The sequence below is a fragment of the Sturnus vulgaris genome, chromosome Z (genome assembly GCF_052056855.1).
Source record: "Sturnus vulgaris isolate bStuVul1 chromosome Z, bStuVul1.hap1, whole genome shotgun sequence".
In the NCBI taxonomy this organism is placed as follows: domain Eukaryota; kingdom Metazoa; phylum Chordata; class Aves; order Passeriformes; family Sturnidae; genus Sturnus; species Sturnus vulgaris.
The window spans coordinates 16,116,029-16,132,704 of NC_142283.1; the positions used below are offsets into that span (position 1 = coordinate 16,116,029).

The following is a 16,676-nucleotide window of genomic DNA, read 5'->3' on the forward strand; positions in this document are numbered from 1 at the left end:
CTGGCATTCTGACAGGGACTGTGAACTTCCTTTGGCGTTCGATAAGCAGTAGCATGCTGTCCTTTAGTGCTACTGGTGTGAAAGTGTGCCCCGCTGTGCACGGTGTCAGTGCAGCCTCTGTGTTGTCAGCGGAGAGAGCAGAGCCAAGGCACAGTTCACAGCCTTGTGGGGTACAGAAGAGCCATTGCTGCCTGCAGGGAGCTCCCCCCTCCACACACTGTCTAGCTAGCTACAGTCACTGCTTCGATGACACCCTTAACTCTGGCATGCCCCAAGTTTACTTGGGTCATAGTGCTGAGGAGCTCTGCATGGCAGAGACAAGGTCTGTCTCTGAAGGGCTGGAACGCAGTTCCTGCTGCGTGCTCCCCCGTGCTTGAAATGCTGAGGGAAAGCCAGTTGAGCAGAGCTGAGCAGGGAAATGTTCCCTGCTTCTATTCAGACACTTCATAGCACCTCAAGAGTTATTTACTTACTCCCACACAACAGCTTCTGCCTTCAGGTGAGCCGTGTGTGCACTTCCTGCCTCTCCCAGCTCTCAGGAGTCCTTATGTCTTGTTTGTGCTTTTTCCCTGCCCATTCCTTGCAGGCGCCAACAGGAGAGCTTCTTGCCTGTCAGGTCTCCTCGGCCCAGGCAGGAAAAGCCGAGTGGCAGGAAAGCATGGATAGAGTGCGCAGGGCCCGGCAGTTCAGGTGTGTGCTAAGCTTTCTCTTTTTTCTCTGGGCAGGGCTGGGCATTGCTGGCCTTTAGGAGGTCCAGCGCCAAAGAACAAATTTGGCTTTCTCATCATTTGACTTGCTCAGCACAGCAAAGGGAAGGCACCTCTTGGGCAGGTCTGGTTGCTGCCTCCTGGGACTCGCTTGTCAAACCTTGCCAAAAAGCATTCTGAACTGGAGCAGGGTAGAAGGAAGGGAGGTTCAGGCTGGGCCTCAGGAGAAGCATAGAACCTCAGAGGCATTAATGCAGCAGAAGAAGCTTGTCAGAGAGCTTGTGCAGATTCCACCTCTGGAAATTTGGAAAACTCCACTGGACGGAGCCTGGAGCAGGCTGTCCAGATGCCATAGCTGACCCCAAGTGCTTGGAGTTGAAGACTGGGCTAGAAGCTTCCTGCAGCCCCTGCCAGCCCAAACCATCATGGCATGCTTTGATTATGGGATTGGAAATTCATATCCACCTCCTCTCCAAGCTCTAGCTTGAGGGCTCTTTCCTTGGTGCACTACTGAAAGCAAGAGGAATTGTTGCAGTACTCATCTAGACTTCCCAAGGATGTCTTAGCCAAAGAAGAATTTTTGCAAGTCTGATATGCACTCTATCAGAGAGGAGTGTAAGACCTAGCAGGCAGGAAGCTGTTAAGCTGAGAGAAGCTGAGCTTTCTGCAAGGGTTTTGTGGCTTCTGGAAGCTTGTTTGGCTTTCTCACTGGTGACTCTGTCACCTGCACGAATGACAAAGAGAGATGCTGGTCTAGGGAGGGAAGTGCAGCATTCTCTTGAGGTGCAACTAGAGGGCTGTTGGAAGTCCCCGAGAGTGCCCTACGTGGGACATGGTATGCAGTCCTGCATTTGCAAGGAGACTGTGTTGCTATTAATGGTTTGCTTGTCTGTCTCCTTGTTGTAGACGGAAGGAGTTGGCCGCATTTGAGAGGAAGTGCCACTCCTCACTAGAGAGGGCATTTGAAGTGGCGGCAGAGCCAGCAGAGCAATCGCAGCCTCGCAGGGATCAGCTGAAGGAAGAGTCAGTGCCAAAGGTATGCTCACCTTATTCCTAGGCAGCATCTCTGCGAGAGGGTGTTGTCCTAGCAAGACTGCCTCAAATGCTTCTTCTGGCAGCAAGCTAAGACCGAGAATGTCTTGTTGTTGTTGTTGTTTCTCTACAAAACTGGTCCCCTCTGCTTCCAGGTTTGCCGCCCGCAGCAGCCAGCCCCCAGGGTTCTGGAGAGGCTGCTGCAGGAGTTGTCTCGCCAAGGGCACATCCTGTCCCAGGTGTGCAGAGACAAGGCGCTGCTGGCACAAGAGAACGCGGCCCTGGAAGCCCGACTGGCAGCCACAGAGCGGGACCTACGAGGCCTTTCTGAGCAGCTGGTAGAGGCCAGGTAAAGGCAGGAGGAGACGCTGGGTGGGACATGATTGAAGGTCTGTAATTCCAAAGGTGGTAAGCATTATGTCAGGATTTAGTGCCTCCTGTGTGCTTTCCAACTGTTTCTCAGACAGAGAGGTGACGAGACACGAGAAAAACCAGAAATGGATACTGTGCGCTGAATGTTGTTTCTCTGACCGCTCAGGCTCTCAAAGCCTTTTGGAACACTGGCTTGGGACCCTTTGCACATTCCCCTGACAAATGCAAAGCAAGCCAACTTGGCACTGAATTGGTTTCCAGGGAAACTGTGCAGATGTTTGCTGAAGGCAGAAGTTTTCCTCTGCTTTTGGTTTCTCCTTTGGTGACTCTGAACATTGGTCTTTCCTCGCCAAGTAGTCCGACATGGGATTTTCACAATTCAAGGCTCTTCCATGTGAATGTTGCAAGTAGGATGCCGGTGCTTTGGGTGAAGCTGGAGGGTCCAGCAGAAAATCTTGAGACCTTCCTGAGCTAACTCTTGTGAAGTATAGTGCAGAACCTACCGTTGCTTACACGCAGCAACAGCAGGAGCAGCAGCAGGAGAAGGGAAAGGTCTTCAGCCTTCTCGAGAGTCTCTGGGGATTCTTGCTGAGCACTGATTCTTTGCTCACTTGTCCACCCACCTCTGTAACCTGTCAAGATCCCTTTGGCTGCTTCCTCTTCCTTTCTAAAGAGTGCCAAGGCATTTGGGCACTGCTGCCTTAGTTAGCCACAAATAAATGTAGCAAGTGTTCTTGTTCGTGACATTCCAGAAGTTTAAATGACAGGATACCTGTCCCACCTGCGAGACAGTTCTTGTGCAGATAAAAACCTGGTTCTGGTTTCTTACTCATGCTGCTAGAAGCCAGAGGGAGCTTTCATATATGGTTTGGTGCATTCCTTTAGTCGCTTTTACTTCGAGAGTGTCTGGCAAACAAAGTATCTCTACGTACACTAAGAATGGCTTTAAACTTTGATGGGTCAGGCAGGAGAACCCTGTGTTCTGTCCAGCTGCAGAGTGACTTGGACGTTCTGATGAGCTCAGGGCTGTGAGCAGAGGCTGGGCTTTTGCTCATTAGTAGAGACTTTGAGGGCACAGCCACCCATATGGGATATGTCAGACAAGAGCAATTGGAGCTTTGGCTGCTGAGATCAAACTCAGCTGGGCTTTCTGTGCTGGGCTAGGTCATGAGGAAAGGCTGGCCAATCACCTGGAGGGGCCTGCTTTGCCATTTGAAGTGGTAGAAATAGTCTTGCTGTATCTAAGTTTCCATGCAAGCCATTTTCCATACTCAGGTGTGGGAATCTTAAGGCAGACCTTCCCGGAAAACCTGCCCCAGTGTTCCTGCCAGGAACAATTGCTCTTCATCTTCACACCTTGTAGGTCAGAGAAGGAGAGCCTGCAGTGCAGCCTGCTGGAGGCTCAGCAGCACGTGTCAGAGCTGGAGATGGCCAGGAGCCGTCTGGAAGGCCAAGTTCGCTCAGCCGCGCAGGCCAAGGAGGTGATCCTGGGTGAGAGGCTCGTGCACTTTGTTTCTGGTGATCTTCCTGCCTGGTGCAGTTGCTCTGAAGCCAGCTCTGTCCGCAGAGCTTCCCAGGAGTGAAGGAGCTGGGGGCAGGTCCCTCCTTCGCTGAAAGTGAAAGGGCTTAAGGTCAGCCGAGTCCTCTGCTTGTGTAGTGTCTGACTGTTGCCGTTTGTCATGTTTGCAGCGGACGTGAAGGGCCTTCGGCGTGAGCTGCAAGCTGTAAGATCTTTCAGCAAGCAGCAATGTGAAAAGATGGCTCAAGAGCTGCGCTGGGCAGAAGAGCAGTGCAGCAAGGCTCTGCGACTCTGGCAGTGTGCTCAGGAAGAGGACAAGAGGAAGCTCCTGAAAAAACTGGTAGGAAACAATACGCTTGAGTATTTCTCATGCAAGCTTGGTGGGCTGGCTTAGCAGAAGAGCAGCCCGAGTATGTGGCATGGCCGCAAGCCTGTGCTGTCGGCTACGTTGTGGGAGGGATGAAGCTTCCATTTTTTTCTTTGGGGAGCTTGGCTGGGACTTCATCTGGAAGTGTCTTCTTCCTCTCATCAGGAGAGCGAGCTTGAACAGCAGCAGTTGGAGGCACAGGAGCTGCTGGAGCAACGGGAAAAGTCCCTGGCAGAGGTACAGAGGGAGCAGGAAAAAAGCCTGCTGAAGATGAGGCAGGGAGTTGCCATCATGCAACCTGAATGAGAAAAGCTAGAAAGCCAGTCAAGAGTCTTGGCTGCCACACAAGTGGTGTGTGGCAAGTTTAAAGCTGACTTCTCTTCGTTTCTGTGCAGCTCCAGTGCAAGAAAAATGAGCTCTTCTGCAAGGTGCGCCAGCTGCAGCAAAAGCTAAAGCAAAGCCAGCAGCAGGTGGAGTGCCTGAGACTGGAGCTGGAAGAGGAGCAAGAGAATGGGCAGGTGAGCCCGACTAGCCAGGTAGCAGAGGGAAGGGCAGCAAGAGGGGCAAGAACTGGCGACCTCAGGAAAGGGGGGCAAGGCCTACTGCAGGCACTGGAAGCACAGAGCCTGGCAGGCTCCAGCGGTGAGCAGCAGGAAGAAGAGTTAGCATGGAAGGGTTAGAGCTGGATAAAGAAGTATGTGGCTGAACGGAAGTGCTTTTGAGAGTGGAACAGGAGAAACTTGAGCATGACGGCAGGAGCCAGTAAGATTCTTCTTGACAGAATTTCAAAGCAGAGCTGCAGGATGCTCAAAGGAAGATGAAGGCAATGGAGAAGAGGCACAAAAAAGACAGGGAAAGGATGCAAGAGATGCAGCTGCAGTACAGGCTGGCTGAAGAAAAGCAGGTGAGTGGAGGGCAGTAGGCACTGCATTCCCGCAACAAGTGGTGTCTCCTCACCTTTGCCCTGCAAAGCAGCAGGTGGATGGGGGCAATGACTCTGGCTGCCATGCTCTGTGGTGTCCATCACAGCTGATCAGAAGGACAGTGGCTGGGGCCGCTGAACCTCAGCTGCTGCCCTGGCCAGCGGGGCTAGTGCTGTGGCCAGTGGCCAGAAACCCTCTGAATGTATTTCTGCTGTGCCTCTTAGTGCTCGCTTTGTTTTTTGAGGGCTTTGTTCAGGTGAACATGGTGGCCCACGCAGCTTCTGCACAAGTTGTCTCCATCTGTGGTGAATGCAGACCTCAGAAGGGGGTGAAATGTAAAGTTGCTCTTTCCCTTTCACAGTCTCTAACATGGCTGGCTGTGACAAGCTGGAGTCTCCTGCTGCTTGGCGGGGTTTGACTTGAGGTGCAAGAGTTGAGAGCTCAGCTTGCAGCCTAACACAAGTGTTGTTCCTACGGGCTTGCTTTTGAAATGCGCAGTCTGGGGGAACTCTTCCAGCCACCGTCCTGACACAAACACCTTTCTTTGTCCCAGATGGATGTGGGCCATGCCATGGAAGCTGCCGCTGCAGCAGCATCCTCCAGAGAAGCCTCCTCTCCACAGCCTGAAAACCCGAGCACCAGCAGCTCGCCCAGCTCAAGCCAGGAGGAAGAGCGTCTGCGCCAGGAGAGAGAGGAGCAGTGCCTGGAGCTGCTGAGTACGTCCTGTGCATTTCTTGTGCGACTGGGCAGTGGGTTGTGTGTGTGCCTCAGCATGAGCTGGACCACGTGTTCCTCCTCACTTTGGTGTCACACAGACATTTTGGACTCCCTAGAGAAGCTGTTGTGCTTGGAGGCAGCCAGGGAGCACTTGGGGCGTTCCTTTTGCCTCTGAGGGCAGCTGGGAGAGGCTGGGCTTTGCCTGTGCTTCCCTTTGCAGCAAAAGCAAAAGCGGGGGGAGTGTTTCCCGAGCAGCAGCAAATGCCGCAGTGAATGCTTGTGTGCTAGTCTGGCCAAATGGATCAGAATAGCTAGCTTCCTAGATGGCCCTTCAAGTCCTGACTTGTCACCAGTCATTGCAGACAGAATACTTCAGAGGAATCGATTGGCTGTGGGGCTGGTTTCACCCTGGTGTTGGGTTTATGACCGTTAGTCCTTCTACAATTCCTTCTACAGCTCATTTTGATAGGAATTCTACCTTTTGGTTAGTCCGACCTCCTTGAAAAGAACATCAGGTAACAGCACAAATAAGAGAGGAAGAGGTTATTTCAGTAGACCCCAAATGTTCAAAAATTATATTCTTAGAACAATCGCTAGGAAGCAGAGAGGAAGAGTGTTGGTTACAGATTTAAGCACAGAAGCATGAACGGGACGGGCCTGCTGTGGAACGCGTCTCGAGCTGTTTTGTTTTCTTTCAAGCATTAGTCTGATTGCACAGGTGGCACAACGGGAAGATGTCAGCAGCTCATGTCCTCGGCAGCAGCCGCAGCTGATGTTACAACGGCCTTTGAAAGTTTCTTGACCAGTCACAAAAAGCAGAAGCGTATTGACAGTAGTTGCATCTAACCACTATCAGTACATGTACCTTTGCTTGAGCAATGCTTGCTTACTTTGAATACAATACCCACTTGTAAGCCTTAGAATACAATGCACAGAGCTCCAATATTAAGCTTAGACCTTGCTGATATTTTGCTAGATACAATTTTCTGCAGCTTAAAGAGTTCTTTCAGCCAAGCGTTAATACAATGACCATTGTTCAAGTTGTCCTTTCTTTCTACTTTTCATATAACTTTTCTGCTGACTACTGCTTAGCTCTACTTGCAGTTCTGCTGTTTCTGAGGCCTTTTAAGGGTTTCAAGGAATTTAAGAATGAAGGATTTCTGAATTGTAAGGATTGCCACAGAAGAGGTCTTTGTCAAGTGCAGCAAAGGAAGAAAAGCAGGGTCCTTTTTTTACAGTCCCTCTTTGATATGTTCGTTGCATGCTTAGGAAATGCATCAAAGAGACTCATCTATGTGGCATGGTCAGATGAAACTGCCTTGCAGGCAATTGTCAGGAGCAAGCTTGCAGCCCCTCTGCTGCATGTCCCTCCGGTCATGGGCACTTTGTCACGGCTAATGCCCAGCCCGTGAATGCTCTTGGAATAGTAAGCAGCGGCCTGAATGCCAGCACAGATCATACTCTAGGAAAGCACACCGGGGCCTTGGTGACTCTGCAGTACAACCAACAAAGCTGCTTCTCGGAACCGCTAATAACTGCCAGTGCTGTGCTGTCAGAGATTACCTGGTCAGGTACAGAACACAGCCCGTTTTACTCAGTGTCTGCCATCAGCCGTTGGGACAAAAGGTGGATTGATCTCTTCCTCCATGTGTCTGAACACAGAGACAATCATATTCTGTCTTGAGTGGGGTCAACATCTCGTAAGGGAGCTCGCTCTGGCTCTGGCTTCTTCCCAGTGGTTGTCAGTGCCCATGTGTGGGCTTAGGCAGCCTTTTTGTCATACGTGCCCTGCCACTGATGGCTGATGTGAGTGCAGAGGCTGGAGCCTTCCTTAGCTGTGAGATTTCAGCTGCCAGCCCATTGCTGCAGCTTTGCCTGGACTGGTGGAAGGATCAGCATCTCATTTGGGCAGCTGTCTGTGTCACGGCAGCGCCTGTGGAGCGGCCCTGTCCTTGTCACCCGTCTCAGCTGTGCCCATTTGGGACGATGGGGCACGTGTTCTACGGCCGAGTGCAGGGCTAGTGAGTGCTGCACCTCAGGCTGAAGACGAGCTGTGTAGTTCTTCAGTACAGGGGGAATGGGCAAAATTGTCTTCAGAACTTAGCCTGCTCATAAATGAAGGGGATCCCAATTCTTACAGCCACAGCTCTTGGATTTATATGAGCTGCTGTTCTTTGAATATGTCAAGGCATTTTTTAGGCAAAGTGCTGAGAGGTAGAGAAGGCCCTCTCCTCTCCTAGAAACCACTCCTCAATATTCTATTTGCTCAGCTGAAAGCAGCTGGTGATAAAAATCCATCCCAGATCCCAGGGTGCCTTTAATCTTTGCGAGTATGAAACCTTTGGCTGAATCTCACAAGAGAGTATTTATTCCCGAGAAAGGGAAGACTCATGATTTTTCAGCTCTCCTTCCCGTTTTATAGATGACAACCAGTTGCCTGGGTGCCTGTTCTTTTCTGATCTCTGTTCACTGGGATGGTGTCTCCACGGGCTTAGTTTTTTCTCAAGGTAACCCGTCAAAGGAGTGTGGGGAACCTGACTCCATGCAGGCCACGTGTGCTACAGAGCTGCCTGTCTTGCTGGGGCTCTTGTTGTCGTTGTCGTTGTTGCCATGGTTGTTAGCCAACTGACCATAAATTGCTCATAGTCCCAGAGAGTGGAGCTGCGTTTGAGATCTCCTGGAAGTCAGGAACTCTGTTTTGAAGTTTGCTTCTTGCATTTGTTTTCTTTCAGGGCATGTTGTGAGCATGGGGAATCTGGAAAAGGAATACACCGGATGGGAAGTTATTGGCAGTGGGTGAGTGCAGCCACACTTACTTCTACAGAACCATGGGCCAGCTGTTTTGCTGGTGTAATATCAAGTGGGAAGTCAGGCAAGCTGCAGGCATCTTCGGACCCTGGCTTTAGATTGTCTCTGTCTCAGTACTGACCACTGGGCATCATCAAAGAGAACTGGATGCTGACAATGTCTTGCCTGCCTCAAGGAGCAGGACCTGGAAGCCCTCCTGTTCCTCGAGTGCATGGCACCAGTTTGCTTATTTTCTGAGGAGATATGGTTTTGTATGATTCAAAGTACTACGGCCACACTGATTCAGGAAGAAAAAACTCATGAGAGCAGCTTCCCACATGATAGGTGTCAGATAAGAGCTCTCAGTAGTATTTCTTTACATTATTTTGCGGAAAACAATATTCAGCCGTCAGGACAAGAAGAAAGGCTGCGTTGCGTTGCCTGAGTTTTGTAGAGAGAATCAAAAGAGAGTGGTGAGAAGGCCCAACAAGACTGTGTGTTTCAGTGCCTAGAAAGGCTCGAGACAGGCACAGACAGAAAAAAAAGGCAAAGAAAACCCCTGCCTCCATAATCTAGTGTGTACATTTGGGATTTGTCGCAGCCCTTTGTCTTCCTTTTGGATCCGCTTATCTCTTGTGCATGCTGCGTGGCAGAGGGCTGCTGGGCTGCTGTGCTTTTAGCTAAAGAATAGATGAACTCTTGTGTTTGCAAAACAATGCAGGCAGCAGAGTGCTCCTGCCTGGGCAGCCTTTTGCTCCTCAGCACTCAATCGCTTCTCTGTTTTTGCCGCTGTTCTGTTTCTAGGAGTTTTGGAACCGTTTATAAGGCCTTTGAAGCTGCCACAGGACGAGCGGTAAGTGCCAACAGCCCATGAATATTTTGCAACCCTTGAGTGCTTTTCCCTTGTGATGTTATCTGTGGCCAGAGCTGTGGGCTGCCTGTCTTGGCAGCCAAGGCTGTCGCTGCATTTTGAAGAGACTTTGTCCTTCCTACCTGCCTGAATGAGTGCAAGGATGGCAGTGGTATCTTTCAGAGAAGGACACACCTGCTTGGATTTACAGGATAAATATGCATAGATTAGCTGCTGGCAACAGCCATCATTCTGGCCCAATTCCTCTTTAGCCGAGGTTCAGACACAAATAGCATTTCCCATTGTTTTATATCACATGGTTCAGTTGGAAAATATAATGCAAGACCTAAAGAAAGAGAGATCTTGTCTGGGGAGCACTTTTGCTTTTCACACCTAAGGAACCTGGTACACACGCACACACTCACACACACACACACACGCACACACCCCAACCTACACACACAGAGATCGATGAGAAAAAGCTGATGAAGAGCCTTAAAGAACACAGCCTTGTGTTGGTCCTGTGTCGGTGACATCCCATTACAGAGATGCTGTTTGTACTGCACAGTACAAATAGGGGTGTTTTGGAGAGTCCCAGTGCTCTTTGGGGCTAAAAGTTGAAAGTCGTGAATTCTCATTTCTGCCTCTCAGCAAACACAACTCCATCGTCCTGGTAATTGCTTTATCCACCTACAGTGCTGTGCTCAGGAACCGCACTTGGAGGGAGGTCTATAAGGCGTCCAAAAGGCCTAAAGCCCGCTTATACCCTGGGGTGTGTCCATAGTGTACCACAGAAAGGGTTCTTCCTTTTTAAATCCACTAAAGAACTACAAGTTTAAACTGTGACAAGAATGTTCTTCAGTGATGCAAAATGCAAACGGAAGAAGTTAGGATGTGCTAGGATTGTAACTCTATTTTGAGTCGTCTTGGAGTTCTTTTTGGACAGCATTTTCTCCCTAATGTATACGTGCGCTTTGGTGCACAGTCAAGAATGGCAGCAGTTTCTGAAACGCTGGTCAAAGCCCCTAGAAATGCTAATGTATTTTCAGTGGTTTCCATTTCTTTTCACAACAGAGCAAAGAGCAAAATTGAGGAAAATTGCTTTTGACTCACAAAACGTGTGTAAATGAGAATAGTGGTGATAAACAAGGGCCATTTGAGAATTCTGTGTGTGCAGAGAGTGTTGTTGTTGCTTTGTGGTTGATGTTGAGAGTCCCTTTCAACTGAGCATCCTGGCCCGCCAGCGTGTGGAGAAAGAGGCTCTTGTAATGTCTGTTCCTAACGGCTCCCAACACGGTTGTAGGTGGCCGTAAAGCAAATTGATCTCCAGCACCAGGGCTGCGAGGAGGTTTTAAAAGAACTGCTGGTGATAAGGGAAAAGAAGAACCCCAATATTGTTACCTACCTAGAAAGGTAAGTAGTTCTGGTCTTTTTCTGGCAATGTTCGTTTCCATACTTGCAAGGCAGAGGTTTAAAAGCTCTTTACTCACTGGCAGAAAATTGATCTTTCTACGAACATCAGTCCACTCCTGTAGCAGGCATAGGAGGAGATTGCATTTTGTCCTCATTCGTGGGTCCTGCAAGAGACAGCTTGAAGATGGTCCTCAGAAGCGTGGCTCTCTTACTGAGCCAGCAGCTTGCACGTTCACTCGCTGCATGTTCTTTTGCTGTTTCGGGGTGTGATTTTTTCCGGATGTTGGAGGAGGAGGAGGTCTGGGAAACCAACACAGAAATGATTTCCCATGCACTGTTTTCACTATTTTCCATTGCCTTGCATGCCAAAAGACTAGGCTAAGAGAAACATCATTTGCCAGGTTTGAAATGGTTTTTCCTGTTTGTGACTGTCCTCTATGCAAGGTTTTCCAAAGGGTGTTGGCATTGCTGCACACCCCCGTATCGTGGGTAAAAGCTGTGAAAACCGTGTCTCCTCGTTGCTGGAATTAATGGTGGGATTTGTGTATGAAGATGATGAAGCAGCTGCTGGGATGTGTCTGCTTCCAGATTTATCTTTGCCATGGCAAAAGTGACTTTTTTCCCTGCTTGCCACCTGAGCCGTCTCCTTCTGTGCGGATGTGCGTTCCTCATTGAGACGGCACAGATTGCAAGCACTGGATAGTCTAGGTGGAGCGTGTCTTCATTTCATTCCATCCTCATTTACGTGTGACCTGGAAACAAAACTCTACTGTAGGCATTTCTTCGGTGCAGCAATTTAACTGTGCACATTCAGCCCCACGCTGTTGTTTTCATCTTCCAGCTACCTGGAAAATGGGGATGTCTGGCTGGTGCTGGAGTACATGGACGGAGGCTCTTTAGCTGCAGTGGTGAGCCAGAAAAGGATGGTTGTAGGACATATAGCAACTGTCTGTCGGGAGGTAAGGGATCCTGCTTGTACTTTGGATGCCTTGGACAGGCTCGTCCTTTGAAAGCGCTGCTAAGTGAGTGATTCCGTGTTCAGAGCTTGCTTTCTGTGCTGCTCTTATTGTTCAGAGAAGAGCGAGCATCTGCACTGCACTGCCTGCCGGTGTCCCTGCCCTTACTATAGTCTGCTAATTTCTCTTATCTACTGGTGTTGAGCTCTGTCTCTTCTTCATTTTCATTTTCTGCCTGTAATTGCAAAGAACTGAATGCAGAAAGCTTCTGGATGTGCCAGTTTTAAACCAACAGCAAAGGCAAAGAGAGACTCTGCTATCACAGGTCTCAGCTTCAAAGGATGGCATGGCACCCACCATGCTGCTTGCTGCTGAAAACTGACACATGAGCTACTTCGACCCTCGTCCTGTGGTCTCCCGCCCGACAATGATCCCCTTGGTACCTGAGGCAGGGACTTTTCCTTTTTTGGAAAACCGTTGCTTGTCCTCAGGATGGGGAGAGCGCATTCGCTGTAGCAGCAGTCATTGCACTGGCTTTGCAGGGCACAGTCTCCTGCAACGACTGATGTTTCCCCCTCAGAAAGGAATGTGCCTTCCCTTGGAAAGATGCTGCTCTCCTAGGGATGCAGCGGCAAGCTCTTCCTCTTGGCAGCACTCACTGTTCCTGTGACATCTGTCAATCTTCAGGAGCAGTTTCCTTTAAAGCGTGTGATGACGTCGGATCAGGCCAACTTTTGTCCTCCTCTTTCTTTTTTCTCTCTCAGTGCCTGCAAGGCCTGGCTTTCCTTCATGCCAACCAGGTGATCCACAGAGACATCAAAAGCAGCAACATCCTTCTGGGCCGGGACGGCTCCGTCAAGTTAGGTGGGTGTTCCTGCTCAGGAGCCGCTCCCCGGGGAGGCAATGTGGGGCTGCTTTTGAGTGGCTGCCAGGTGCCCGGCAGTGGTGCTGGTGAGAGTGCACAGGGCACTGCTGCAAGCTCAGGACGCAGCTGCAAGGTGCTGAGAGGTCTAGAAAGGAAACAAGGTGTCAAGAGTAGGTTTGCTTTGTGCTTTGTGCTCCTTCCGGAAGGAGGGAGTTACAGTGTAAACCACCAGGTGAATGAAGAAAAGCCACGGTGTGAATAGTGGGGGGGCGGGGGGTTGCTAAGTGGACAGTTGCCCATGTCCTTGGCTGCAGCCCTGAGGAAGGAGAGCACAGCTGCTTTTGCAGCTGGATTCCGCACTGCATTCTGAGACTTAGAGAGGCGAACTCTTTTCCTTGGTTTCCTACTTGAAGCAGTGTTTGTTTTTCTCCTCAGCTGATTTTGGCCTCTGTGCTGTGCTCGTCCCTGAGCGCAGCAAACGGAGGTCGATGGTCGGGACCACCTGCTGGATGGCGCCCGAGGTTGTGAGAGGAGAGCCATACGGCCCCAAAGTGGACACCTGGTCCCTTGGCATCGTGGGAATAGAAATGGCCAAAGGAAGGGCTCCTTATATTTGGAAAACCCAGGACACGGTAAGGTGCAAATACGCTCAGATGCTGCTGTCCTACTGCTCTGTCACAACGGGATTAGACAAAATCCCATTCCCACAGCTGGAACTAGTTCCACCAAGGCCCACTTGTCAAATGTCCCTGGGGCCCACATAAACTTCCAAGGCAAGACCTGTTGAAGGTTGGAATAGCTGGCGCTGCATTGAGGCCTTTTTTATTCTGGTTGGGAAGGTTCATCTCTTACCATCTGCTAGGCAAGAAATTGCCACTGCAAACTGCAGCGTAAAATATGGGCTCAAGGTGAGCACTTAAGGATGTGGAAAGATCACACAGAGTTCTTGTGTTTCCATTTACTTCAGGCCAAATACCTGATAGGCAAGCGAGGGGCACCGTATCTGCACAAGCTCAGGCTACCCTCTGGCTTGTGTGAATTTCTGGGCTGCTGCCTGCAGATGGATGTGCACAGGCGAGGCTCTGCCGAGGAACTTCTGCAGGTACATTGCAAATCGGCTACAGCCAAACAGCTGCTCCCTGTCAGGCTTTGCTCCTCGGCCAAACTCCAGGGCATTGGATGGGCTTCCCGATAATAATCTCCTCTCTGGGCGCTTTTCAAATGAAAACCAAGTAGGATCCAAGACTAGTTGAGGTTAGAATGGACCAGTGAAGGTCATTTAGCCTAAACTCCCTGCCACTGGCAAGGGAATCTTCAAGTAGGTTAGGTTGCTTAGAGCCCCACCCAACATGTCCTTGAATGTTGCCAAGTGTGGGGCACCTCCCAGCTCTCTGGGTAAGTTGTGCCAGTGTTTCAGCACTCTCCTGGTAAAGAGTTTCTTCCTTAGAGGCTATCTGAATGGACTCTCTTTTAGCTTGGCATCATTCCCTCTTGTCCTGTTGTAATGGGCCCTGCTAATAGATGTATCCCCATCTTTCTTAGAAGTCCTTCAAATATTGAAAGGTCTCCCCAGGGCTTGCCCTTCTGCAGGCTAAGCAAGCCCAATTCTCACCGCCGTTCCGGACAGGACAGCTCCCACCTTCTGGTCATTTGCAAGGCCCTCTTTTGCTCTTGGATGGTGGATTCAGGTTTCCCTGGTAGCAAAGGAACTGAAGTACAGTAGTGCTGGGGATGAAGGCCCGAAGTGGGGCTTGAAGAGCACAGCAGAAGCAATCCCTGCCAAGCGGTTCTAGATTGGTGTGTGGGAAGAGAGGGGTGGTGGGAGGCTGACTGTGAGCATCCCAGGGCACCCAGCTTGTCCCTCCTGCTCCACTCTTCGAGCTTTCTGCCAGCCAAACGGGGACAGCTGAGCAGGATTTGTGCCAGCCCCATGCACTGCCTGGCCCACCCAAGTCGATGAGAACTGCTGCAGCTTTGCTGCCAGGTTTTGTGGCAGACAGGAGCTGGTGACTGGGCCACTTCCTTAGCTGCCCCTGCTGTGGAGGAAGATGGCAGGCAGCACAGGAGGGGGGGCATGCCAAGGCAGACACTGCTCTTCCTGCAAGCCAGAGCTGAGTCCATCTGCACTCTGCCACTTGTGTCTGTGTGTTTCTGGCGCTAGAGGAATCCAGCTTGAGCCTCTTAGAAGGTCAGCTTGGAAAATCATGGTTCCTTTTTCCTTTGTGTCTTTTAAATTGGTTTCTTTTGTTTCTGTTTCCTTTGGACAGCATCCATTTCTCAAATTAGCGGAGCCTCTCTCCAGCTTCTTCTGAAGCCCGATTGCTGTCATCCCTGCAGCAAAGTAATGAAGGAAGCAGAGGAGATGGCAGGGACCACTTCAGCGCTTTGAGAGCACAGCTCTGAGAGCAGGCAGAAATGCTGAGGAGAGAGGGGCCAGGAAACAGGCAGCCGTGACTGTGGGAAAGGAATGTGACATCTCCTTTTGTCCCATCTGCTGATCCTCCTTCCAAATTTCTGATTAGGACAGCATTGTGGGGGGGGGGGCACAAAGCCATGACTAATGTGTAATTTTCAGTTGGGGCTTTGTGTGGTGCATGAAGGTTCTGCTGATTATCTGGGGAGCCTGGCTGGGGCTTCACCTGGACCTTGTCTTGGTTTGAAAGACAAGTAGCTGCTAAGAAAGGTAGGAGCCTCTCTTTAAAATGGAGAATGTAAAATTATTATAATTTTGGAATTCAGGGGACACTCAGGCAAAGATATGGGGATAGGGATTACAGTTTTTTGTTAATATATCTAACAAGACAAAAAAAAAAAACCAACAAAACCAAACCAAACGAAAACAAAAAAAACCAGCTATGAAATTAAAACCAAACAGAACAGGATCCCAGTTCCAGTCCTTCTCGGCCACAGGCATCCTTCCCCGTGGTGCAGTTACCAGTGGTGGACAGGGGCAGATCCCATGCAGCTGCAGGGGTGCTGGGAGTGATGGCGGCAGTACTGTGGATGGGAAAGGGATGGAGGAGAGACTTTGCACACAGCGCCGGTCCCGGTGCTCAGCAGGGTGCTTGGAGATAGCAGACTGAGGTGAGAAGGCAGCAGTGCGGGGTCTAAGAGCCAAAAAAGATGGCTCCCGGCATTGGGATGGCGGGGGATGGTGGGTAGCAGCAGCGGTCGTCCTCCTCTGACTCCACAAGCAAACGGGAGCGAACCAGTGCCTCCCCATCTCCTGTTCTGGCTTCTGATCTCGCAGTTTTTCCCCCTTCCTCCGCCCCCCCCCCTTTCCCCTGCCTTTCTCCTGCCACTAGCCACCCATGCTAGGTCCTACCCAACAAATTTCTTAGCATAACAATGGGGAAAATTCCACAGAGAGAAAAGGGAAAAAATCAACCCCCAACAAAGTGTCTTCCTTCTCTCACCAGGCAAGCAAGCAGGAACGACAGAGTTCAGAGGCACAGCAGAGGCTGGCGCAGAGGGAAAACTTCCTGGCTGAAGTACAGAAGAAGGAGGAGGAGGAGAAAAGGCTGCTTGAGATGAAGGAGGACGTTGCCACTGCAATATATGATATAATGTAATTCGTGGATAGTTGTAAATTAATGCGGAATAAGCAGTTTTGGTATGAATAAAGTAACAAAGGAAACTCAGAAACCGAAAAGAGAACGACGGATGAAAAGGACGCAGATTGCTTCATCACAACATTGTAACAGCCAACAAAAGCAGGACAGCCCAGATTAACAGGTGAATAGGCGTGGCCACAGAGAGGCTCCCTCCAAAACCGTCCAGGCAACACCCAAACGATGAGCTCCCAATACGCACCCGCGATTAAGATAACAGAACCAGAAAAAATACATCTCAATACCAGCTTCCAGTAAACCAAGGCCTGCCTTCGTCAGAATTCATCATCTCCCAGCAAAACGCAGAGAAAGAAAACCACATGAATATGCGAAACGACAAAAGGAGACCAAGACCTCTGCTCCTGGCTAGGAAAAGCTGTATATAAACTGGACTGACACAGCGTTTTTGTGAACATTGGGGGATCCGGTGCGGTAGAGTTCGGATGGTAGCGTGTTAACACGGCGCTGATCCCGGGGTCGGCATTGCTCTTTGCAATTGTGGCTGTCGTGGACCGTATCCTGATCATGAAATAAAGTATCGCTTATTTATGATTATA

General features: G+C 50.3%; 1 protein-coding gene and 1 long non-coding RNA gene across 2 annotated transcripts; both read left to right on the top strand.

Annotated features, from left to right (window-relative positions):
• The first annotated feature begins 1,906 nt into the window (after nucleotides 1–1,906).
• Nucleotides 1,907–5,273, top strand: LOC148219704 (uncharacterized). Its single transcript, XR_015799459.1, has 3 exons — nucleotides 1,907–2,088; nucleotides 3,801–3,970; nucleotides 4,393–5,273. It is a non-coding gene; the product is annotated as an uncharacterized LOC148219704 (long non-coding RNA).
• Nucleotides 5,274–7,623: 2,350 nt separating this feature from the next.
• Nucleotides 7,624–16,676, top strand: LOC148219705 (serine/threonine-protein kinase PAK 3-like). Its single transcript, XM_088156994.1, has 5 exons — nucleotides 7,624–7,658; nucleotides 11,529–11,646; nucleotides 12,408–12,507; nucleotides 12,944–13,140; nucleotides 15,928–16,676. The coding sequence occupies exons 1-5, from the start codon at nucleotides 7,624–7,626 to the stop codon at nucleotides 16,078–16,080; spliced, it is 603 nt and encodes a 200-aa protein (XP_088013120.1). The 3' UTR covers nucleotides 16,081–16,676.